The 25594-nt window shown below is 43.0% G+C and overlaps 1 protein-coding gene across 1 annotated transcript; it reads right to left on the minus strand.

Moving 5' to 3' along the window:
- Positions 1-9559: 9559 nt before the first annotated feature.
- Positions 9560-24404, minus strand: LOC132766564 (uncharacterized). Its single transcript, XM_060760907.2, has 3 exons — positions 24223-24404; positions 16680-16716; positions 9560-10561 (listed from the first exon to the last, which is right to left on the minus strand). The coding sequence occupies exons 1-3, from the start codon at positions 24385-24387 to the stop codon at positions 10140-10142; spliced, it is 624 nt and encodes a 207-aa protein (XP_060616890.2). The 5' UTR covers positions 24388-24404; the 3' UTR covers positions 9560-10139.
- Positions 24405-25594: the final 1190 nt, after the last annotated feature.

Below are 25594 nucleotides of genomic sequence, written 5' to 3' on the forward strand. Positions count from 1 at the left end.
AGCCTATAAAGCCCTAAATGGTTCTGGCCCAGCCAAAGGCAGCCCTAGGTAAGTTTCAATGGTAAGCAAACAGTATTTTGCCCCCCCCCCCAATCACTGATATATATTTTCTGTTCGTCGTGGGAGTTCTGTGTGCCATATTTGGTTCAATTCCATCATTGGTGGAGTTCAGAATGCTCTTTGATTGTAGGTGAACTATACATCCCAGTAACTACAACTCGCATATGTCAAGGTCTATTTTCCCCCAAGAGCGCCTCAAGAGCGCCCCTGGGCAAAATCAACTATACTGCAAATGCTTACTTTGCGTAATGGGTTGAGCCGCCCCTGGGCCCAACTTACCTGTCCAAACGTATCTCTCCTTATGAATCATCTAGGACTCTAAGATCGTCTGGGGAGGCCCTGCTCTCCGTCCTGCCTTCTTCACAGATTCAGTTGGCAGGAACTAGAGACAGTGCCTTCTCAGCAGTAGCCCCTTGGCTATGGAACGCCCTCCCTTAGGATATCAGATCAGCCCCCACCCTCCTAACATTTCACAAAAAAATTAAAACCTGACTTTTTGAGCAAGCATTTCCAAATGCAGTGTAGCAAACAAACTCTGATCTATGGAACAACTGGACAATGCAACTGGATGATGATTTTAGTAATGAGACACTGAGGATTTATGTTTTTATATGTTTTTACTGCTTCATGTGATGTTATTTATGCTAAATGTTTTTTATTGTTTTTATGTTGTTGGGGGCATCGAATTGTGCCATTTGTAAACCGCCCTGAGTCGCCCTCGGGCCGAGAAAGGCAATATATAAATATGGTAAATAATAAATAAATAAATAAATCATGAATCACACAGTTGGTACATCCTCCCATCATTGTTGTAAAAAAGAGATTAATAGGTCTCAATATTTCTTAAAGTTGGTAGCAGATTTTCCCTTAACCAACATAGTCAATTTGTCCATCTTGGCTATGAAGAATTCCTTTTGCATTGGGATACCGGGCTCCTTCAATCTCTGAGCATGAGCATATATAATTATTGCCGCAGCTATCATATACTGTAGCATTCTCCCAAATTTTATGTCTAGATAATCATCCAGCATCCCTGGAAAGCTGTGATTGCATCTTAAATTTACTTTACAATATCTTCCAGATTCAAATGTATCTGAGTCCGCTATTTCTGGACTTATCTCACATTTCCAACCTTCCTTAGAGCTGACCTTACACATCTTAGAAAGCCTCTCTGGCATCAAATATGAGCTGTACATCATCTTATAAAAAATCTTTCAGATTAGTATTCAAAGTACAGTTCAAACCCCTTGTCCACATCTTTTATTGTTTTGGTTGGATTTGTGTACCTATATTTTGAGCCCATTTAGTTATAGTATTTCACTTTTCCTCCTCTAGTTCATATTTTAACAGTGATCTATACATTTTAGCAAAGGTAGGTTACCTTCCAATGCCGATTTAACTGTTTAAAATTCACATTTTAATACATCTTGAAATTGTCTTTAGATAATGCATTATATTGAGCAATCCTCCATTAACTCCTTTTGTCTTTAACCTATATTGATGACTAGCTGTCCCCTGCCACACGTTGCTGTGGCCCAGTCTGTGTATATGTGTTTTGTGAGTGTATATATTTGTGTATATGTGTGTTTGAGTATATATATGTGGTTTTGCGCATGTGTTGTAATGTTTTTTGGCTTTTTAAGTCTCTTCTGCTGTGTTTTTATGCGTGATGGTCACTCGTTGGCCTGATAGGTGTATTGTATCCAAATTTGGTGTCAATTTGCCCAGTGGTTTGTGAGTTATGTTAATCCTACAAATGAACATTACATTTTTATTTATATAGACTAGCTATCGCCTGCCACACGTTGCTGTGCCCCACATGGGGGTTTTGTGTGGGTTTGGCACAATTTGATTGTTGGTGGGGTACAGAGTGCTCTGTGATTGTAGGTGAGCTATAAATCCCAGCAACTACAACTCCCAAATGTCAATATTCTATTTTCCCCAAACTCCACCAGTATTCACATTTGGACATATTGAATATTCTTGTAGAGTTTGGTCCAGATCCATCATTGTTTGAGTCCACAGTGATCTCTGGACGTAGGTGAACTGTAACTCCCAAACTCAACATCAATGCCCACCAAACTCTTCTAGTGTTTTCTGTTGATCATGGGAGTTCTGTGTCCCAGGATTGGTTCAATTCCATCATTGGTGGAGTTCAGAATGCTCTTTGATTGCAGGTTAACTATAAATCCCAGCAACTACAACTCCCACAGGACAAAATCAATACCCTCCCCCAATCTCACCAGTATTTAAATTCCGTGTGGGAAATTTGGCCCAATTCTATCGTTGGTGAAGTTCAGAATGTTCTTTGATTGTGGGTGTACTATAAATCCCAGCAACTACAACTCCCAAATGACAAAATCCATTTTTTTGAGTGATGAACATACATTGGGTTGTTAGGTGTATTGTGTCCAAATTTGGTGCCAATTCGTCCAGTGGTTTTTGAGTTCTGTTAATCCCACAAACGAACATTACATTTTTATTTATATAGATTATGTAATATTAACAAATCCTTATAGGTCTTTTCGAAGCAACTGTTCATGCACCATAAAGGCAACTTGGACCAAAATTTACTCCATACTCACAATAATTATTATAACTTGAGTTTGATTTTGTTTTATCATTCAATGGAAATATACACCAGCATTGTTATCCTCAGTCTCAGTTTTACAGCCAACAGGTGCCCCAAAATTTTGGGTTTAGCCATTGCACCTTGGTCAAATAGTTTCTCCGTAGACAGTGCGAGACAGTATGTGAGAGGTCAATGTGCATGTTGGGAGAACAATTGACTGCACTCAGAACTGCAACTCTGCCATCATCGAGGAAGTGAAACTGCCAGCCGTAGGAGTATTGGCTTGACCCAGTGGATGAGGAAACCCAAAGAAGAGGCCAGTTGAGTTCAGCAGGAGAAAGCTGAAGCTAGGGAGGAACTGCAGTTGACAGGGTTAAGCATTAGCCCCTTTTCACCTTGAATGAGTTAGCATGGTATTTTCAGTTGTGAACTTGGGGTAGGGCCAAAATTTCTACAATGTATTGACATCTATTTATTTATTTATTAAAAAATAGTACTTTAAGATTACATCTACGTAAATGTCACAAACCTACCGAGCAGAATGGGCAGAAGAGTCTCTGTAATGAAATACTGCATTGCCACCTCACTGGATGCTTAGAACTTTCGGAATGGTGCACATGTGTCAAATTTCATATATAGCTCATTACATTGTTGCTTTATATAGATATACTAGCTGTCCCCTGCAACGCATTGCTGTGGCCCAGTCTGTTGATCTGGAAAATAAAGTAATGAGAAAGTGTTGGTTTCTAATATATGTAATTTCTTTGTGCTTGTGAGTAAACAGTATTTCTTGCTGTTTCTTTGTCAGTGTTGATGCGGATAGTGTCTGGTTTGCCTACTCTGGAACATACAACATATCATTGACCTTCTTTAGGGGTCCCTTTCAAATCTATGATATTATATCTCTCTGTGTGTGGATCATATCAATCTATCTATCCCTATGGCTGGATGGCTCTTTGTCAGGAGGGTTTTGATTATGTTTTCTTGCCCTGGTGAAGGGAGTTGGACTGGATGGCCTTGAGTATTTTCTGTTGGTCATGGGGGTTCTGTGTGGGAAGTTTGCCCCGATTCTGTCGTTCGTGGGGTTCAGAATGCTTTTTGATTGTAGGTGTACTGTGAATCCCAAATGTCAAGGTCTATTTCCCCCAAACTCCATCTGTGTTTATATTTGGGCATATTGAGTGCTTGTGTCAAGTTTGGTCCAGATCCATCATTGTTTGAGTCCAAAGTGCTCTCTGGATGTAGGTGAACTACAACTCCCAAACTCAAGGTCAATGCCCCCCAAACCCTTCCAGTATTTTCTGTTGCTCATGGGAGAACTGTGTGCCAAGTTTGGTTCAATTCCATCGTTGATGGAGTTCAGAATGCTCTTTGATTGTAGGCGAACTATAAATCCCAGCAACTACAACTCCCAAATGACAAAATCATAAATGTTTGAGTGATGGTCACTCCTTGTGGTGTGAGACATTTTGTTGCCAAATTTGGTGTGATTTCGTTCATTGGATCTTTTGTTTTTAAGGTACTCATTATGCACAGAGCATTTATATATATAGATAGTTAGATACACATACATACCATTGGTACTCTGCATTTGTGGGTTTAACTTCTGCAGATCTGGTTATTCATAGGTTTGATTAAAATGTTCATTGTAAAGTCCTCTAGATAATCAGGATGGTTTTATGGTCAGCATCCACTAGAAGCTGATCATACTTAACCTGGAGGCTCTAGAGCAGTGGTTCCCAAACTTTTTTTGACCAGGGACCACTCTCCAATATTAGTACCAAAACGGTTATGAATCCGTTTTTGGCCAACTTTAGATTTGGTTTGGTTATTTGGGGTGCTGATTCAGAAAATTGCACTGGATAGACCATATCAGGTCTAGTTTCTCATACAGCTCATATGCCATTCAGTAGTTGCCATCTCACCCACAGAAAATCGTATTTAATAATTTTTCTTGACTCCATCTCGGAAGAGTTTATCCGTCACAAATAAGTTGCTCCACTGCTATCTCACTCCCTGTTTTTATCCCCATTATTTTAATTTGTACATGCGGCCCGCTTATTGTTTTGTATCTTGAATGGTTTTATTTTACTGTATATTTTTTGTAATATTCTTATAGCGTATGTTTTATATAATTGATTATGTTGTTGTTTATGTTCTGATTTTATTTTGTTGTTGTGTTGTTGTGTTTGGCCCCATGTAAGCCGCCCCGAGTCCCCGCTGGGGAGATGGTGACAGGGTACAAATAAAGATGATGATGATGATGATGATGATGATGATGATTATTATTATTATTATTATTATTATTATTATTATGTGGTCTATCAGATACAGTTTTCTGAAACCATCACCCCAAATAACCCTAGGTACAGACCTAAAAAACCAAGATACCAAGAAAAAAATTGATTCATCTGTAGGTCTCATGGAGCACGGGTTAGGAACCACTGCTCCAGAGCTTCCAGTGTATTCCAGTTCCAGGAAGAAATCAGCTCAACAAAATGCAGGGTGCCCCTGCTAAAGAACAGTAAATAAAACCCAAATGTTCCAAGGACATTTGACATGAATGAGCTGATCAATCCCCTGAAAAGAGTACAGATATATAGATACACATACCTCTGCTGCTTTCTCTTTTTTCACCCATATGGTCCAGTATGCTGATGCACATCTCTGGGGGAAATGGGGAAAAATACATGCAAAGTGGTTTGAGACCAGGTTCCCTAGCAAATATCACTTTTCTGGCTTCTAACTGGTTCATGGCATTGGCAATCTGATCGCCTGTGCAGCAAAACCAGTTCCTCTCAAACCAGGTTCAAGCTGGATTAAAGTGTCAGTGTAGAAGTAACCTGGAAATCCTGTGGCACATCTACACTGACCAACTTAAGTCAATGTCAAATATTGAAGATATTTATTTATTTATTTATTTATTTATTTATTTACAGCATTTCTACCCCACCCTTCTCAACCCCCAGTTTTGCTGAGCAGATTATTACATCCGAAATCCTGGAACCAGTTTGAAACCTGGATGGTGATTACACAAACCACAGATATGCTTTAAAGGCTTTTGTGTAAAATGTTTTGTCTACCTGGCACAGTTTAAAGCTAGCTTTGCACCACTTTAAATTGTCAATACAGAAAGTACAGGTTGTGGATCAGGGATCCCGTTCTGTTCAGATTCTGGACTGTAAGGAGATATATATAGTGTATATATATAAATCAGTGGTTCTCAACCTTCCTAATGCCGTGACCCCTTAATACAGTTCCTCATGTTGTGTTGACCCCCAACCATAATATTGTTTTCATTGCTACTTCATAACAGTCATTTTACTACTGCTATAAATCATAATGTAAATATCGGATATGCAGGATGCATTTTCATTCATTAGACCAAACTGGGCACAAATACCCAATATACCCAAATGTGAATGCTAGTAGGGTTGGGGAGGATTGATTTTGTAATTTGGGAGTTGTAGTTGCTGGGATTTATAGTTCCCTTATAATCAAAGAGCATTCTGAACTTCACCAGCGATGGATTTGAACCAAACTTGGCTCCCATGACCAATGGAAAACACTGGAAGGGTTTGATGGGCATTGACCTTGAGTTTGGGAGTTGTAGTTCACCTATATCCAGAGAGCACTGTGGACTCATGCAGTGGTGGATCTGGACCAAATTTGGCACAAATACTCAATATGTCCAAATGTGAACACTGGTGGAGTCTGGGGAAAATAGATCTTGACATTTGGAAGTTGTAGTTGCTGGGATTTATAGTTCATTACAATCAAAAAACATTCTGAAATCCACCAACGATAGAATTGACTCAAATTTCCCACATGGAATCCCCATGACCATCAGAAAATATTGTGTTTTCTTGTGGTCTTTGGTGACCCCTCTGACACCCCCTCGCGGGTCCCGACCACCAGGTTGAGAAACACTGCTCTAAATAAAGTTGGATCCTTGATTCACCAGCATAGACTCCTAATCTTTTCCAGTGTGGCTGGGAGAAAGCATTCCACATCACTATACATAATGGGCATATGTATATTCATTTATCTTCATTTTAAGTGCAAGGCTGTGACATGGATTTGCCAAAGTGGGCCGTGGTACAAAAAATACTGGTCAAACAGAAATAACAGGATCTCAGGATACTGGCAGATCGATATACATACATTCTCATATATGACGGTATAAGAAACACTAGCATGCACCACTGATTTATTTAAATAGCATCTATATCTATATAATAAAAGTGAATGCTTGCAGCACCTTAATCCACTTCCAGAGACCACTGCGACCCCCATGAATGATGGACCTGGACCAAACTTTGAACACAGACTCCCCACACCTCCCACCCCCACCCCATGACCAATTGAACATACTTGAGGAGATTGAGGGGAAATTGACTTTGATTTCAGAGAGTTGTAGTTCACCTTTATCCAGAGGAACTGTACCACCGACCATTGACCATGACCAAACTTGGCAAAGAGATTCAATATGGCCAACTTTGAATACTGATGGGGGTTTAGGATGACCGACCCTTGATTTTGGGAAATGTAGTTTACCCACATCCTTATGCCTTTTCTAATGGGAGCATTAATTTAAAAAACAAAAGGAAAGACTGGCTTTTTTTCTTAATAAATAGTGTTACAAATTACCTTAAGTGATATTACCTGATATCCAAAAACAAACAATGACTTTTTCAAATAACCTGGGCATCACCAGGTACCCAAGCTAGTATATGATAAAAGTGAATGTTTGTATGTTTGTGTGCAGTGGTGTTTCTCCCAGCTTTCCTATTGGCTCCCACTTCCACAAAGCACTGCAACCCCCACAAATGATGGACCTGGACCAAACTTGACACACATAACCTCCATGGTGAGGTTGGGGTGTGTGTGTGTGTGTGACATTGAATTCTGGGAGTTGTAGTTCACCTGCATCCAGCAAGTACCCAAGCTGGTATAAAATAAAATGCAAACACTAAATAAGTAAGTCAATATAACACTTTATTTTAAATTAATCCACACATAAATTACTCGAACAATAATGTTAAGATATAATTTTCCCATTTAACTGCATTTCTGAAAGTGGAATATGGCAACATTGCCTGACTATTGAAGGTGTTGTGCTTTTGGATCCTGAATGTGCTTTCTATATATTTTGGAAGTTTCTACATTTCTTTCTTTATCTTCTGTTTTGAGGGGAATGGTTAGGTCACAGAAAACAGATCTGTTCAGATGGAGGCAATCCAGATCTCAAGAGAAGGAGATTGCCTCATCTGGAGTATTGTGTTCAGCTCTGGGAAAGTGAGAGAAAACGTCTCAGAGAAGCCAATATCCTGCCTGCAAAAGAAATATTTCAGGGTAATCACAGATTCAATCTCCCAAGTTCTAAAAAGACACACAAATCTGGAGGTAGGCATGCATCGGCTGCTCTTGCAGGCACACTAGTGTGTTGCAGATTTTTCTTCATGGAGTGCTGAATGTAAGCCAATGAAAGTTCTCTTAATACCGTTTGTGGTATTAAGAGAATTCAAAAACCTCTGGACGAATTGACACCAAATTTGGACACAAGACACCTATGTCCTTCACTCAAAAAAATTGAGACTTTGTCATTTGGGAGTTGTAGTTGCTGGGATTTATAGTTCATCTACAATCAAAGAGCATTCTGAACCCCACCAAAAATGGAATTGAACCAAACTTGGCACACAGTTCTCCCATGACCAACATGGGCATTGGTGGGCATTGACCCTGAGTTTGGGAGTTGTAGTTCACCTACATCCAGACAGCACTGTGGACTCAAGCAATGATGGATCTGGACCAAACTTGGCACAAATATTCTATATGCTCAAATATGAACACAGATAGAGTTTGGGGGAAATAGACCTTGACATTTGGGAGTTGTAGTTACTGGGATTTATAATTCATCTACAATCAAAGAGTGTTCTGAACCCCACCAACGATAGAATTGGGCCAAACTTCCCACAGAACCCCCACGGCCAACAGAAAATACTTAAGGCCATCCAGTCCAACTCCCTTCACCAGGGCAAGAAAAAATAATCAAAGCCCTCCTGACAAAGAGCCATCCAGCCATAGATATAGATAGACATATATGATTCACACACAGAGAGATATAATATCATAGATTTGAAAGGGAACCCTAAAGAAGGACAATGATATGTTGCATATTCCAGAGTAGGCAAACCAGACAATCTCCACATCTACCCTGCAAACAAATAGCAAGAAATACTGTTTACCCACAAGCATAAAGAAATTACATAGATTAGAAACCATTACTTTATTTTCCAGATCACCAGATTGGGCCACAGCAACATGTGGCAGGGGATGGCTAGTGTGTATATGTATGTGTGTGTGTGTGTGTGTGTGTGTGTGTGTGTGTATCAGGGTCATAGCCAGAAAAAAATTCGGGAGGGGTTGAAATTTTGGGGGGGGGGGGGGTTGAAAATTTCACCGGGGGGGGGGGTTGAAACCTGCCTCCTAGCTCACGCTGAAGCAAAGAGCACAGCAGGGGGGCAGAGCTGCCTTCAATAGCCTGCAGCTCCGCCCCTGTCAACCACCTCCACCAAGTCTGGCCTCCTTAATGAGAGCATTCAACACCCCCGCCCCCAACTTGGTTGCTTCACTCCATTGGCTATTGCTGCAAGTAATGACAGTGTGAATAAATTGTCAATATTTTCCTGAGATAGTGCTTACAGTTCTGGAGGGACTCTTGATTTTTTGCGTCTAATAGACTTAGCATGGGGATTTGGTTAACCAGTTAAAATTCATGAGTAAACCAGGTTTTTTAAAAAACCTGAAACATTTCGGGGGGGGGGGGGTTTGAACCCCTGAACTCTCCCCCCACCTCGCTACAGGCCTGAGATAGATAGATAGATAGATAGATAGATAGATAGATAGATAGATAGATAATGCTTTGGTATCTGTGTCCCTATTCAGAATATTTCACCTCACTTTCTGTCCCTGTGATAATTGGATTTTGAAAATGTGGTTTGTGGAAACAAAGATTGGTGAGAATGTTCAATGGAGACAGTTTTTTCCCATCATAATAATTCTTCCAAGAGTCGATTCCCCTTCCGAGGAGTAGATTTCTCTCATCCTATTCTTAACTATGAGTCATTTGCAAGTTGGATGTTTATAACTTGAGGACTGCATGTACAGTGATAGGGCTATATAAGAAGAAGATGTTGAGGGTAGTTTCAGTCATGACAGTAATCCACAGGATCCCCCAAATGTCTTTAGTTGTGACCGTTCAACTGGAGAAATGCTCCCAACCATGTTTCACCACTCTTCTTGAATGTCTCCGGTCTCATCATAACAACATAACAAAGGCATTCCAAGTAGGCAGCTACTGGTCAAAGGACATTTAATAGAATGCCAAGTTTGCAAACTTTGTGGGGGTTTTTAAATACAATACAACTGTTTGGTTCGCTCGTGACATGATAAATAAATATCTTAACAACGGAAGAGTTATTGAGTCCAATCACTTTGGGGGCTCTTAGGTTTCATGTATCTGGAAAAGACCGAAAAAGCTACCACGTGGCACAAGAGACCCTTCTTGTTTTGAGTCTGCACGTATTGTTACATGGAGCGTGTCATTCTCTGCTAGTCGATGAAGTACAGCTTTGAAGTTATGAAGCGTTTTGCTTGAACTGTAAACCCGATGTAAGGGCAGATTTAGCAGCATACGAGAGGAATCGGAACTGCTGGCTGTCTGATGATAGATGGTGAGATTTGCATTTATTGTATTTCCTTTGTCAAGCCGATGGGTAAGATTCATCTGGACGTAGATACAGTAAAGACCAGCCATCTTAACCACAAGTGTCTTAGAGCTGCTGTTGTATGCAAATGCCACGCCAAGAAAGGCTCCTTTAACTGAATTGGTGTACCAGTCCAGCGTCCTCCTCGGTACTATGGATGCTATAAACAAAGGAAAAGAATGAAATGAGAATATCAATGGCTGTTTAAGATGACAACAACAAATGTAACAACACAAGCAGGACTTCCCTTTTAGTGTTTGACTTTGTACCACTATTTGAACCCCTACATTCCTGTAGTGCAGGGGTCCTCAAACTTTTTAAACAGAGGGCCAGGTCAAAATTAAAACTTGTGCACCAGTTGCGCCTGTACCTTGGGAAGTCTGATCTAGCCACAGTGGTCCACGCTCTTGTTACATCCCGTATAGACTACTGCAACGCACTCTACGTAGGGTTGCTCTTGAAGACTGTTCAGAAACTCCAACTGGTCCAGCGAGCAGCAGCCAGATTGCTTACCGGAGCGACATACAGGGAGCATACCACCCCCCTGCTGTGTCAGCTCCACTGGCTGCCGGTTCAATTCCGAGCACAATTCAAGGTGCTGGTTCTGACCTACAAAACCCTTTACGGTTCCGGTCCAGCGTATCTGTCCGAACGTATCTCCCTCTACGTCCCACCCCGGAATTTGAGATCATCTGGGGAGGCCCTGCTCTCGACCCCACCACTATCACAAGTGAGGCTGGTGGGGACGAGGAGCAGGGCCTTCTCAGTGGTGGCCCCTCACCTGTGGAACTCACTCCCGGGGGAAATTAGGGCATCAACATCCCTCCTCTCCTTCAGGAGGAAGGTAAAGACATGGTTGTGGGACCAGGCCTTCGGGCAATCTGACAATTAGACATGGACAGCCAGATGGATAGGACTGAAAGGGCTGACAATTGTGGAATGGGAATTTGAACTATGAGATTGTGAAACGCTGACCGTCAATGAGGTTTGTATTGGTTTTTATTGCTTTTATTGGTTTTATGGTTGTTTTTGCCTATACTAATTATTGTTTTCTGTTAACTGTTGTTATTGTCAGAATGCTGTTTTGTTAACTGATGTTATTGTCTTTTGCTGTATGTGAAGGGCGGGGTAGAAGCAACCGAAATAAATAAATAAATCCCTCAAACTGTTATAATTTGAGAAAAAAACACATGAATGAATTCCTATGTACACTGCACATATCTTATTTGTAGTGCAAAAACACTTTAAAACAACAGAACAATTAAAATGAAGAACAATTTTAATAAATATAAACTTATTAGTATTTCAATGTATTGTCGAAGGCTTTCATGGCCGGAATCACTGGGTTGTTGTAGGTTTTTTCGGGCTATATGGCCATGGTCTAGAGGCATTCTCTCCTGACATTTCGCCTGCATCTATGGCAAGCATCCTCAGAGGTAGTGAGGTCTGTTGAAACTAGGAAAGTGGGTTTATATATCTGTGGAATAACCAGGGTGGGACAAAGGACTCTTGTCTGCTGGAGCTAAGTGTGAATGTTTCAACTGACCACCTTGATTAACATATAATGGCCTGACATTGCCTAGAGCAAACTTTTCTTGAGAGGTGATTAGACGTCCTTGTTTGTTTCCTCTCTGTTGTTGTGATGTCGTAATTTTAGAGTTTTTTTAATACTGGTAGCCAGATTTTGTTAATTTTCATGGTTTCCTCCTTTCTGTTGAAATTGTCCACATGCTTGTGTATTTCAATGGCTTCTCTTATTAGTATTTCAATGGAAAGTGTGGACCTGCTTTTGGCTGATTTGGATTTGGATTGTTGTTATTGTTGTGTGCTTTCAAGTCATTTCAGACTTAGGTTGACCCTGAGCGAGGGCCGGTTAGAAGACCTTGGAGAGCCGTATCCGGCCCTCGGGCCATAGTTTGAGGACCCCTGCTGTAGTGTCACAAAAGCCTTAAGTCGTACACAAACTCTGTCATTACGATGCACACTGTTGACAACAGCAGTGGAAAGAATACATTGAAATGTTCAGAAAATAGTAAAAGCTATTTTTGTTGAGTGTATTGTCGTAGGGTTTTTCGGGCTATATGGCCATGTTCTAGAGGCATTTTCTCCTGAGGCATTTTTGTTGAGTGTTAGGAAACTCTGATGAAGAAAATGAATCTTCACAGTTCAGGACTGATTCTGCACAAAATTGACGTGTGGGTTTTTTGTACTGGAAACAGCATTTTCTATACAGGAAAAATACTTCTGCACAGGAAACAGCAAATACATATGTAAATTTATTGAAAGTGCTGAACTGTGAATTATCTTGCCCACAGCAGGAGAAAGATGGTTGAAATGGCCCATTGCTTTCTTCAAACAGAACATTGATGCAGGATAATGTAATCCAAATAGTGCTTCCTTATGACATAAGATGTCTACATGGCCAGTGGTCATTTCTTTCTGATGTGACTTGGAGATCCTTAGAGAGGAAGCTTAAATCGACTGCAGAAGTCAACCCCACAAATATGGAGGTTGGCTTTATAGCCTTAGACTACATTCCTAGGCTTTGATTGTGTTTTCTTACATGGAAGGGAACTGGACTGGATGGCCCTTATGGTCTCTTCCCATTCTGTGATTCTATGTATTTCCTGACTTTCATTCTCTCTTTTTCTTTCTTTTTTTCTCTTCCTCCTTTCTTTCTATTTGTTGCACTTCAATGAACCGGCACGAGCTCTAAGATCTTCCGGGGAGGCCCTCCTCTCGTCCCACTACCGTCTCAAGCGTGGTTGGTAGGGACGAGAGAGAGGGCCTTCTCAGTGGTGGCCCCCCGTCTCTGGAATGCCCTTACAAGGGAAATAAGACAGGCCCCATCCCTCCCCTCCTTTCGTAAGAGCTTGAAGACCTGGCGGTTTCAACAAGCCTTTGAAAATGACCAGTTCTAACTCAGCCCTACATATTGTTGAATACGGTCTTATTCTTCCTACCAACTACCCAGATTCTTTCCTCTAATCAGCCCCAGAATGAACAGCCACAGACCTGTACCTAATATTATTGTTGCCTGCCATAAAATTGCACTTAATTCCTGGGGCCCCTAGAATTTTTGGGATTGCACAAATTTAAATTTTTATTTTTTTTAATTGCCTTGAACAGGCAGGATAACTTTTAATATATGTGTGTTATGGCGACAATTTTTGTGCTTATATTTTGTTTTGTTAATCTTATGGTTATATTGTTCTTACTTTGTATGTTTTGTGATGTTACCTGGGAACCGCTCTGAGTCCCCTCGGGGAGATGGAGCGGTATATAAATAAAGTTTATTATTATTATTATTATTATTAAAAATGAGTGGTATATAAATAAAGTTGTTGTTGTTGTTGTTATACATTTTAAAAGTTGTATTTATTTCTTGATTTATTTACTGCATGCCACCTTTCTCAGCCCGAAGGCAACTTACACTGGCACAATTTGATGCCACAATAAACAAACAAAATTAAAACAAAATTTAAAACAATTTACATACATTATAAAAACTCTGTAAAAAGCATTAAAAGCATAAAACACCAGTAACTTCCTATTAGCTCATTTTCCAAGACATTGCATATTAGAAAATCGGGTTGAGTAGGGAGTCTACAGTGGTTAAGAAGAGCATCAAACAGCTGTGAAGGCCTATAATTATCTCCAAGGCTGAACATTGCCCCCAACTACCCTTTCCATAAAGCATTCTATGTACAGATTTTGGAAAAGTTATTTTTATGGGGAGAAAATTCTCAGAATCTATATATACAGGTTGAGGCAGCATAGCTTCCTTTTTTAAAATGCGCGCCATTCAGTCGGTTGAAGACGTAGCAGAGTGCTAGTGGCCTCATTCAAGAGGCGGGAGTATAAAGTTTTGTCCTGACACAGTTCAGTCGCCATCATGCGTTGGAACAGTGAGGAGCATGCTTTTGCTGTTGAGGCCTACTTTTCGAGCAGATTTGGAATGGCCCGTCCGCTCTCCAGATTTGGCCCCTTGTGATTTTTTTCTATGGGTTTTTTTGAAATTTCATGTTTATGTGAACTGTCCAAGGACCCTCCAAGATTTGAAGACCAACATCCAGGAAGAAATTGCCAACATAACACCTGCTATGCTGGCAAGAGTCATGACAAACGCCAGAAATTGGTTTACTCAGTGTATGGAGAATGGGGGATGTCACCTGCCTAATTTGATCTTCAAAACTACGTAAAACAAAACTTTTGGTATACACATCTATATATATAAATTTGTTAGGGGCATCCAACGAGGAAACAAAACTCAAAAACCCCCCAACGAAACTTAACCAAAATTCCCATGCCCATAACACAACCCACAAGGTACAAACATATCTACTCAAAATGAAAAACAACACAACAACACACTCACAAAACGGCAAAACAACAAAACTCAAAAATCCGCCAACGAAACTTAACTAAAATCCCCGTGCCCATAACACAACCCACAAGGTACAAACATATCTACTCAAAATGAAAAACAACACAACAACACACTCACAAAACAGCAAAACAACAAAACTCAAAAATCCCCCAACGAAACTTAACCAAAATCCCCGTGCCCATAACACAACCCACAAGGTACAAACATATCTACTCAAAATGAAAAACAACACAACAACACACTCACAAAACAGCAAAACAACAAAATTCAAAAATCCCCCAACGAAACTTAACCAAAATCCCCGTGCCCATAACACAACCCACAAGGTACAAACATATCTACTCAAAATGAAAAACAACACAACACACTCACAAAACGGCAAAACAACTGAGCATGCGCATTGGCACCCAGCCGCAAGTTCCATCACGCGCGTACATGGCCTTCCGGCCAACGTTCCCTCTGCAGAAACCATGCCCACTCCAAGCCCCGCCGCACACACACACCCCCTGCCGCACACACACACGCAACCCCACGCTCCATCACTCCCCCCGCCGCCACACACACACACGCAACCCCACGCTCCATCACTCCCCCCACCGCCGCACACACACGCAACCCCACTCCCCCCGCCGCCGCACGCACACACGCAACCCCACTCCCCCCGCCGCCGCACACACACACGCAACCCCACGTCCCATCACTCCCCTGCCCCAATCTTACCTCCTTTTACTTCAGGCCACCTCCAAACCCCACCCCGCCCCTTCCCGCCCTGTCAAAATCTAGGAAAGACAGGAAGGAAGGAAAGAAGGAAGAAAGAGAAAGGGAGGTAAAGAAAAAGGGGGGGGGAGGAAAGTTAGAGGAAGAAGAAAAGGAAAGAAAAGGAAAGATGGAAGGAAAGAAAAGAGAGACAGCAGAAGAGAAAGAAAAAGGGGGAAGGAAGGAAAGAAATAGAGAAAGAAGAGGAGAAGGAAAGATGGGAAGGAAGGAAGGAAGGAAGGAAGGAAGGAAGGAGGGAAAGAAGGAGAGAAAGAGGGAAGATTGGCCACAGCAACACGTGGCGGGTAAAGGTTGTTATTTCTATTATTATTATTATGCTATTGTTCCTATGAGACCCTTTTAGGGGGAATGGGAGAGGTGTCAGGTCCCAGAGGCAATGCATTGCATTATTGTTATTGTTATGATGGTGGTGAAATAAAAGGAAATAAAAAGTGAAAGAAGGAAGCAAACAGGGAGGGAAGAAAGGCAAAGGAAGAAAGGGGGAGGGAATGAAGGAAAGAGAGAAGGATGAAACCAAGTAGTGAAAGAAGGAAAGAAAGAAAGAGGTAGAGAAGGAAGAAAGTAGAGAAAGGGGGAAGAAAAGGGGGAAGGAATAGGTAGGTACCTCTCTTTCATAATAGTCCAGATATCTACCTCAACTTTGATAAGTTTTACTATAGGCCACAGCAACGCGTGGCAGGGCACAGCTAGTACATTATAAAAAAATGAAAGATTTCTGATTCATCCAATGGGTTTTATTAAGTTTTGAAAAAAAGAAGTTATGCTGCCTCACCCTGTACTATATAGGTTTATATTTGGAAGCTGGTGTTGATACAGCAATGAATAATGAGACCATCTATACAGGCACTTTAATGCAGTTAAGCGCTGGCTTCAAACTCCAAACGTCAGACAACAGACTTCCACAAAAGAAGTGAAAGAAAGCTCTGTGGTTTGTGTCATCACCATCCCGGCCTCAAACTGGCACAAGGATTTCCTATTTAATCATCTGCGTGGAGAAACCGCTTTTTCAATACTGATGCAATACTGCATTCAATGGTCAGGGTCTAAGTTTCCAGATGTCTAAGTGCTTCAAAGGAGCCAAACATGTTTGGAAGAAAGGAGAGGTACTTACAGTCTCCATGCAGTTTTAGGACCAGCTGTGCATAATTCTGGAAAAGAAGGAGGACGTAGTGGAAGTTAGTCCAAGTGAACAGGGAGGGGTCTCTGAAAAATAAACCCCACACACTGAATCTACATTGCTGAATTAATACAGACACCACTCTAACTCATGGCAATGCTATGGAATTGTAAGAGCTGTAAAAGTACTTTTGTTCTTTGCTCGGAAACTAAGTGGAGTGACTTTAATATAGGGGTAAGTGCGCTTTCCATGAAGCATCCTTAGGGCTCTATGGTTCTCTCCTTATCCCATCCTCCTCCTCCTCCAAGCTTTCGCTCTTCTTTCCTGCTCCTCCCCCTCCCCCCCCCCCTCCAACAACCATGCCACAAAAAGTATTTTTCCCTTTGCCCCCTTGTCCCAAAAATCTTTTTTCCTCACCTTCTTTGCCACCCAGATCCTTTTCCCTTCTCCTTCTTTGCTTCCTGGGGTTTCTGCTATTATTATTATTATTATTATTATTATTATTATTATTATTTCTCTGGCAGCTTTTAAGAAAGACCTAAAAATCTGGCTCTTCCGATGTGCCTTTGGCAAGTGAATATATATTCCATTTTAATATGTCCCAATTACAGCTCCGTCCTCATGTTGCAGTTTCCCTCCACCCTTAATGATTATTATTTATACCCCACCACCATCTCCCTGGCGGGGACTCAGAGCTGCTTACATGGGGCCAAGCCCGGAAAACATATTACAGCAATAAAATCAAAACATAAACAACAAACAACAACAACATTAGAATACATTAATAATAATAAGGAAAAAAACTGCAAGTATGTCCTTGGTTGTTGCTTATGATGGTTATTTTATTGTTTTATTATTGATATAATGTTGTTTTTATGTTGTTTTGTATTATTGTTATATTTTATATGCTATTTTTTAACTGTGTTATTGGGCTTGGCCCCATGTAAGCCGCCCCAAGTCCCTTCGGGGCGATGGAGGCGGGGTATAAAAATAAAGTTGTTGTTGTTGTTGTTGTTATTGTTATTATTATTAATTCCATTGTTCAGCCCTTTGAGTTCCTCCCTCCGAAACACATTCTCCCTCAGAAATACATTCTACCTATCTCATCCAGGGTTTTATCAATTCTATCGATTTTACTTCTAGTACATTTGGCCCACCCACTGTGTCCCATTTCTCTATCATGTTATTTTGGAAATGTTTATTTTATTTTGTTATTTTATGTATTTATTTTGATGGTATTTTTGCTTTTTATATTTTATTTTGCTGTACTTGTATTATATTTTGTTGTAATTTTGGGCTTGGCCCCATGTAAGCTGTCCCAAGTCCCTTCGGGGAGATGGAGGCGGGGTATAAAAATAAAGTTGTTGTGGGGTTGCTCCTATTACTATTATTATAAGGGCTGAATAGTCATCTGTTGGTGGAGCTTTGATTGTGCTTTTCCTGAATGGCAGAAGGGGATTGGACTCAATATTTCAGATATTATTATTATTATTATTATTATTATTATTTGATGCATTTATTAACCGCCATTCTCAGCCCTTTAGGGCGACTCATGGCGGTGTACAACACATATAAAAAGGCAATTACAATGAGACAGTAACAATACAACCGTTACAAAAATTACACTAAAAATCCGCTTCGTCTCATAGTGGAATCATAACCAATCTCATATTTCTTGTTCCTTTCCAGTCGTCTTTACCACATTGTTATAGCACTTAATTAAATGCCTTCTCGAACAGCCATGTCTTAAGGCTTTTTCGGAAGGACATAAGGGAGGGCGCCTGTCTGATGTCTGCAGGGAGAGTGTTCCACAGCCGGGGGGCCACCACCGAGAAGGCCCTCTCCCTCGTCCCCGCCAGGCGTGCCTGTGAGGCAGGCGGGATCAAGAGAAGGGCCTCCCCAGACGATCTCAAGGTCCTCGTGGGCTCGTAGGCCAAGATGCGGTCCGAAAGGTATTTTGGGCCGGAACCGTTTAGGGCTTTGTAGGCCAAAACCAGCACCTTAAATTGGGTCCGGTAGCAGATCGGCAACCAGTGGAGCTGGGACAACAAGGGCGTTGTATGCACCCTGCCTCCCGCTCCAGTTAGTAACATGGCTGCCGCGCGCTGAACCAGCTGAAGCTTCCGGGCCGTCTTCAAGGGCAGCCCCACGTAGAGAGCGTTGCAGTAGTCAAGGCGGGATGTGACCAGAGCGTGTACCACCGTGGCCAAGTCAGACTTCCCGAGATACGGGCGCAGCTGGCGCACGAGCCTGAGCTGTGCAAATGCTCCCCTGGTCACCGCTGAAACCTGGGGATCCAGGCTCAACGATGAGTCCAGGGTCACACCCAAGCTGCGAACCTGCGCCTTCAAGGGGAGTGCGACCCCATCCAGCACAGGCTGTAACCCTATATCCCGTTCGGCCTTGCGACTGACCAGGAGTACCTCTGTCTTGTCTGGATTTAATTTCAGTTTGTTCGCCCTCATCCAGACCGTTACAGCGGCCAGGCACCGGTTCAGGACCTCGACAGCCTCCTTAGTAGCAGGTGGAATGGAGTGACAGAGTTGGACATCATCTGAGTACAGATGACACCGCACCCCGAAACTCCGGATGATCTCACCCAGCGGCTTCATGTAGATATTAAACAGCATGGGGGACAGTATGGAACCCTGTGGAACCCCACAAGTCAAAGGTTGTGGTGTAGAACAGGAGTCCCCCAATAACACCTTCTGGGTGCGGCCCTCAGTTTAACAGGTGAGAAACCTAATTGCCTTGCATGAATACTAGTGGATATTTACCACTAAGAAGAAGGTTGACTCTGGGGGTTGGTGCTCATCTCCATTTCTAAGCCGAAGAGCCGGCATTATCCTTAGACACCTCCAAGGTCATGTGGCCAGTACACCTGCATGGAGCGCTGTTACCTTCCTGCTGATAAAACTCATATTTGTATGTTTTTGAACTGCTAGGTTGGGACTAACAGCGGGAGCTCGCCCCACTTCCCAGATTTGAACCTGTGACCTTTTGATCAGCAAGCTCAGCAGCTCAGCGGTTTAACCCATTGTGCCACCGGGGGCACAGTGGGTTAAACCCCTGTGCCGGTAGGACTGAAGACCGACAGGTTGCAGGTTTGAATCCGGGGAGAGGCAGATGAGCTCCCTCTATCAGCTCCATTTCCTCATGTGGGGACATGAGAGAAGCCTCTCACAAGGATGACAAAAACATCAAATCATCCGGGTGTCCTCTGGGCAACGTCCTTGCAGACGGCCAATTCTCTCACACCAGAAGCGACTTGCAGTTTCTCAAGTCGCTCCTGACACGACAAAACAAAAAACAAAAAAACGGGGGCTCCTTCTAAACAGGAAGACATAGTCCCCTTCTAAATAGCTGTATACAATCCACATTATCTACTTTGAACTCGATTATATGGCAGTGTAGACTAAGGCCTATTCTACACTGCCAGATAATCCAGGTTATAAAAACAGAACATCCACATTATCTGATTCGAAGAGACTTATTTTAGGGCCCTTCCATACAACCCTATATCCCAGAATATCAAGGCAGAAAATCCCACGTTATCTGACTCAGATAACCCAGTTCAGAGCAGATATTGTGGGATTTTCTGCTTTGATATTATGGGATAGAGGGCTATGTGGAAGGGCCCTGGATCTATTTTAAAATGCCAGTCATGTAAAGTCATGAGTCTGGAGCAGTACCTATTGATCTACTCACATTTGCATGTTTTCAAGGTTGGCAGAAGCTGGGGCTAACAGCGGGAGCTCACGCTGCTCCCCGGATTCGAACCTGCGTCCTTTCGGTAAGCAAGTTCAGCAGCTCGGAGTTTTAACACTGTGCCACTGAGGGCTCGAAAACCCAGTTCAAAGCTGATATTGGAGGATTTTCTGCCTTGATATTCTGGGATACACAGCTGTGCAGAAGGCCCCTGGATTCCTTTGCTGGGAGTCGGCCCCATTCACTGTTTGTGTGATGCTCGACTATTGGCTTTAGAATTGTCTCCTGCCTTGGTCAGACAACATCAATCATTCCCTGATTCAGGGCCCTTCCACACAGCCCTATATCCCAGAATATCAAGGCAGAAAATTCACAAGATCTGCTTTGAACTGGGTTATCTGATCCCACATGCAGATAATGTGGGATTTTGTTTACTTGTGTGGAAGGGACCTGAGTGTGGACTCACATAAAGGTAAAGGTTTATCCTGACAGTAATGTCCAGTCATGTCCAACCCTGGGGGTTGATGCTCATCTCCATTTCTAAGCCAAAGAGCCAGCATTGTCCATAGACACCTCCAAAGTCATGTGGCTGGCATGACTGCATAAAGCGCTGTTACCTTCCTGCTGAATCTGCACCTATTGATCAACTCATATGTGCATGTTTTCAAACTGCTAGGTTGGCATAAGCTGGGGCTAACAGGAGGAGCTCACACCGCTCCCTGGATTCTTTCAGTAAGCAAGTTCAGCAGCTCAGCGCTTTAACACAGTGCCACTGAGGGGTCGATAACCCAGTTCAAAGCAGATATTGTAGGATTTTCTGTCTTAAAATACTGGGATATAGGGCTGTGTGGAAGGGCTCCAGTGAATTAGGAGTCAGCCCCACTCACTGTTGGTGTGATGCTCGACTATTGGCTTTAGAACTGGGTTGTTGTAGGTTTTTAGGGCTATATGGCCACGCTCTAGAACAGGGGTCCTCAAGCTAAGGCCCGGGGGCCGGATGCGGCCCTCCAAGGTCATTTACCTAGCCCTTGCTCAGGATCAACATAAGCCTGAAACGACTTGAAAGCACCCAACAACAACAACAACAATCCTATCCCATCAGCCAAAAGCAGGCCCACATTTCCCATTGAAATACTAATAAGTTTATATTTGTTAAAATTGTTCTTCATAGAATCATAGAATCAAAGAGTTGGAAGAGACCTCATGGACCATCCAGTTCAACCCCCTGCCAAGAAGCAGGAATATTGCATTCAAATCACCCCTGACAGATGGCCATCCAGCCTCTGTTTAAAAGCTTCCAAAGAAGGAGCCTCCACCACATTCCGGGGCAGAGAGTTGCACTGCTGAATGGCTCTCATAGTCAGGAAGTTCTTCCTCATGTTCAGATGGACTCTCCTTTCTTGTAGTTTGAAGCCATTGTTCCGCGTCCTAGTCTCCAAGGAAGCAGAAAACAAGCTTGCTCCCTCCTCCCTGTGGCTTCCTCTCACATATTTATACATGGCTATCATATCTCCTCTCAGCCTTCTCTTCTTCAGGCTAAACATGCCAGCTCCTTAAGCCACTCCTCATAGGGCTTGTTCTCCAGACCCTTGATCATTTTAGTCGCCCTCCTCTGGACACATTCATTTTAATTATTGTATTGTTTTTAAGTGTTTTTTTGCACTACAATAAAGGTATGTGCAGTGTGCATAGGAATTCATTCTTTTTTTTCCGAATTATAATCCGGCCCTCCAACAGTTTGAGGAACTGTGACCTGGCCCGCTTTTTAGAAAATTTGAGGACCCCTGCTCTAGAAGCATTCTCTCCTGATGTTTCGCCTGCATCTATGGCAAGCATCCTCAGAGGTGTGGGATTTCCTGCTTTAATATTCTGAGATATAGGACTGTGCGGAAGCGCCCTGAGTCAGGGACCTCACAACCTCTGTGGATGCTTGCCATAGATGCAGGCAAAATGTCAGGAGAGAATGCTTCTAGCACATGGCCATATAGCCCGAAAAACCGACAACAACCCAGTGATTCTGGCCATGAAAGCCTTCTACAACACATGGTTTTAGGATTGTTTCCTGCCTTAGTCAGGTAGCATCAATCAAACCCTTCCACACACAGAAGATCAAGGCAGACAATCTCACAAGATCTGCTTTGAACTGGGTTATCTGAGTGTTAGATTTGCCTGCCTTGATCTTCTGGGATATAGGGCTGTGTGGAAGGCCCTCCAGGCATTCTGCGTGGGACAATGAGGCCAGAGTATTGTCAAAGGCTTTCATGGCTGGAATCACTAGGTTCTTGTGGGTTTTTTCGGGCTATATGGCCATGTTCTAGAGGCATTCTCTCCTGATGTTTCGCCTGCATCTATGGCAAGCATCCTCAGAGGTAGTGAGGTCCTAGTCATCCGTAAACCAGATCAACAATTGGGTCACACCATCTACAGAACCCCCCCCCCCCCCACACACACACAGATAGATAGATATCTACATAAAAACTCCAACCATTACCCAAGTCAAAAAAGAAGCACCATTAAAGCCTTGGCAGACCGTGCAAAAAGTATCTGCGAACCCCACCTCCTCCAAGATGAACTGAACCACCTCAACTGGGCTCTCCAGGCCAATGGATACTCCACCTCAGACATCAGAAGAGCTGCAGGACCGAGAACAAGCCACGAAAATAAAGATGAAGATCCACCCAGAGGAAAAGTGTTCTTGCCATACATCAAGGGAACCACTGACCGCATAGGGAAGCTGATGAGGAAACACAACAGACAAACTATCTACAGACCCACCAAGAAAATCCAACAAATGCTATGTTCAGCAAAGGACAAGAGGGATCCTCTCACCTCTGCAGGAGTCTACCTTGTACCATGCAGCTGTGGACAAGTCTACATAGGGACCACCAAACGCAGCGCCCAGACACGCATCAAGGAACATGAAAGGCACTGCAGACTACTTCAACCGGAGAAGTCAGCCATAGCAGAGCACCTGATGAACCAGCCTGGACACAGCATATTATTTGAGAACACAGAAATGCCGGACCACTCCAACAACCACCATGTCAGACTACATAGAGAAGCCATTGAAATCCAAAAGCATGTGGACAATTTCAACAGAAAGGAGGAAACCATGAAAATGAACAAAATCTGGGTAAAGGTAAAGATAAAGGTAGTCCCCTGACATTAAGTCCAGTCATGTCTGACGCTGGGGTGTGGTGCTCACCTCCATTTCTAAGCTGAAGAGCCAGCGTTGTCCGTAGACACCTCCAAGGTCATATGGCCGGCATGACTGCATGGAGTGCTGTTACCTTCCCGCCGGAGCGGTACCTATTGATGTACTCACATTTGCATGTTTTTGAACTGCTAGGTTGGCAGAAGCTAGGGCTGACAGCGGAAGCTCACGCCGCTCCCCGGAATCGAACCTGCGACCTTTCGATCAACAAGCTCAGCAGCTCAGTGCTTTAACCCACTGCGCCACCGGGGGCTCCAAAATCTGGCTACCAGTATTAAAAAACTCTAAAATTACAACAGCACAACAGCAGGGGAAACAACCAGGCACATCTCAACACCTCTCAACAAAAGATTCCCCCAGGCTCAGCCAGGCCTTTCAATGCTAATGAAGGTGGTCAGTTGAAACATTCACACCTAGCTCCAGCAGAGAAGAGCTCTTTGCCCCACCCTGGTCTTTCCACAGATATATAAACCCATTGTCCTAGTTCAGATCTCACTACCTCTGAGGATGCTTGCCATAGATGCAGGCGAAACGTCAGGAGAAAATGCCTCTAGAACATGGCCATATAGCCCGAAAAAACCCACAAGAACCTACTAAGGCCAGAGTTTGGGTTACCTGCTGCTGAGCGGATGCCATCACTGTCAAAGGCTGGTGCTGCTGCTGCTGCGCTGGAGCCCACTCAGCCAAAACTATGCCCAGGGACGCCAGCCCTACCAGCAAGGCGCAAAGGGCGACCACCAGGGCGCAACGGGCGACCGGGGAAGAGCGGAGAAGCTCCATGGGCGACTGTGGCTCGGACTCTAAGCAGCCTCCCTCTTCGGAGCCTCCGTTTGAGCCAGGAGCACCCACTTTCGCCCCGCCTCCCTCGAGGCGGCTTTTGGGCTTCCCGTTGCGCGTCACGGATGATGGGAAACCTTCTCTCCCCTCCCCAAAGTGAGAGCTTGGACGCAGATCCCTGCATGAGCTCTTGGAAGAGGAAGATTGGAATATTCCACTGGTTCTGCTGCCTGCCTGCCTCCCTGCCTCTGAGCCAGAGAGGCCTTGCAAGGAGGCTTCTCATTCCATCTGCAAACCTAGTTTGATTTATTTATTTATCGTGGCAGTATCAACCAGACAATTGTATTATATTTTTAACAAATATTTACCAAGACAGAGGTCCTCCTGACTTTGGAGGTGTCTATGGACAACGCCGGCTCTTGGGCTTAGAAATGGAGATGAGCACCAACACACACACACACACCCAAGTCGGACACAACTGGACTTAAGGTCAGGGGAACAATGTGATTATGTACGTGCATTGTAGTGCATTTCTTAATTTTTTTGCCTTTTTAAATATCTTTTGCTGCCTTTTTCAGTGTTTTTATGAGTGATGGTCACTTGTTGGCCCGATAGGTGTACTATGTCAAAATTTGGTGTCAATTCGCCCAGTGATTTTTGAATTATGTTACTCCCACAAATGAACATGACATTTTTATTTATATAGATTATTATTATTATTATTTCAGGCTTTTATATTCCGTCCTATCTCAACCTCTGCAGAGGGACTCAGGACAGCTAACAAATCGGCACAATTTAACGGCAATATAATAATAACAATATAAAACAGTATAAAAACAGTATAAAAACAATCAATCAGTCAGCGGTCACCAGTTTAAATCATCATCCAAGGGCAGTCGATCCCTCGTTGTCTGAGGATGATGGTCCTCCAAGTTCGATGTTCTGGCGGTGGGTCCATAGGTGACTGTGGAGCCCTATTCAGTAAATTGTATTATGGTCCAGAGACCCTCATTACACTGTAGCACACAAGTTATACAGATAATGAGATTAAAAGCATTCACTGGATAAAATTTGGACGCAGTACTTACTTACTTACTTAGGCAATCCCTCGTTGGCTGAGTAGGATAGTGTTCCAGGATCAGAATTCTTGTGGGTCCATAGGTGACTGTGGAGCCCTATTCTTGATCTGCATCTTCTTCCGCATTGAGGG

Source organism: Anolis sagrei, chromosome 2 (assembly GCF_037176765.1).
Source record: "Anolis sagrei isolate rAnoSag1 chromosome 2, rAnoSag1.mat, whole genome shotgun sequence".
Classification (NCBI taxonomy): Eukaryota; Metazoa; Chordata; class Lepidosauria; order Squamata; family Dactyloidae; genus Anolis; species Anolis sagrei.

Coding starts and splice junctions, on each gene's coding strand:
- LOC132766564 (XM_060760907.2), bottom strand. CDS start 24,387: ATGGAGCTTCTCCGCTCTTCCCCGGTCGCCCGTTGCGCCCTGGTGGTC. Junction 16,717..24,222: donor TGGCATCCGCTCAGCAGCAG/GTAACCCAAACT, acceptor CTTCTTTTCCAG/AATTATGCACAGCTGGTCCT. Junction 10,562..16,679: donor CCTAAAACTGCATGGAGACT/GTAAGTACCTCT, acceptor CTTTGTTTATAG/CATCCATAGTACCGAGGAGG.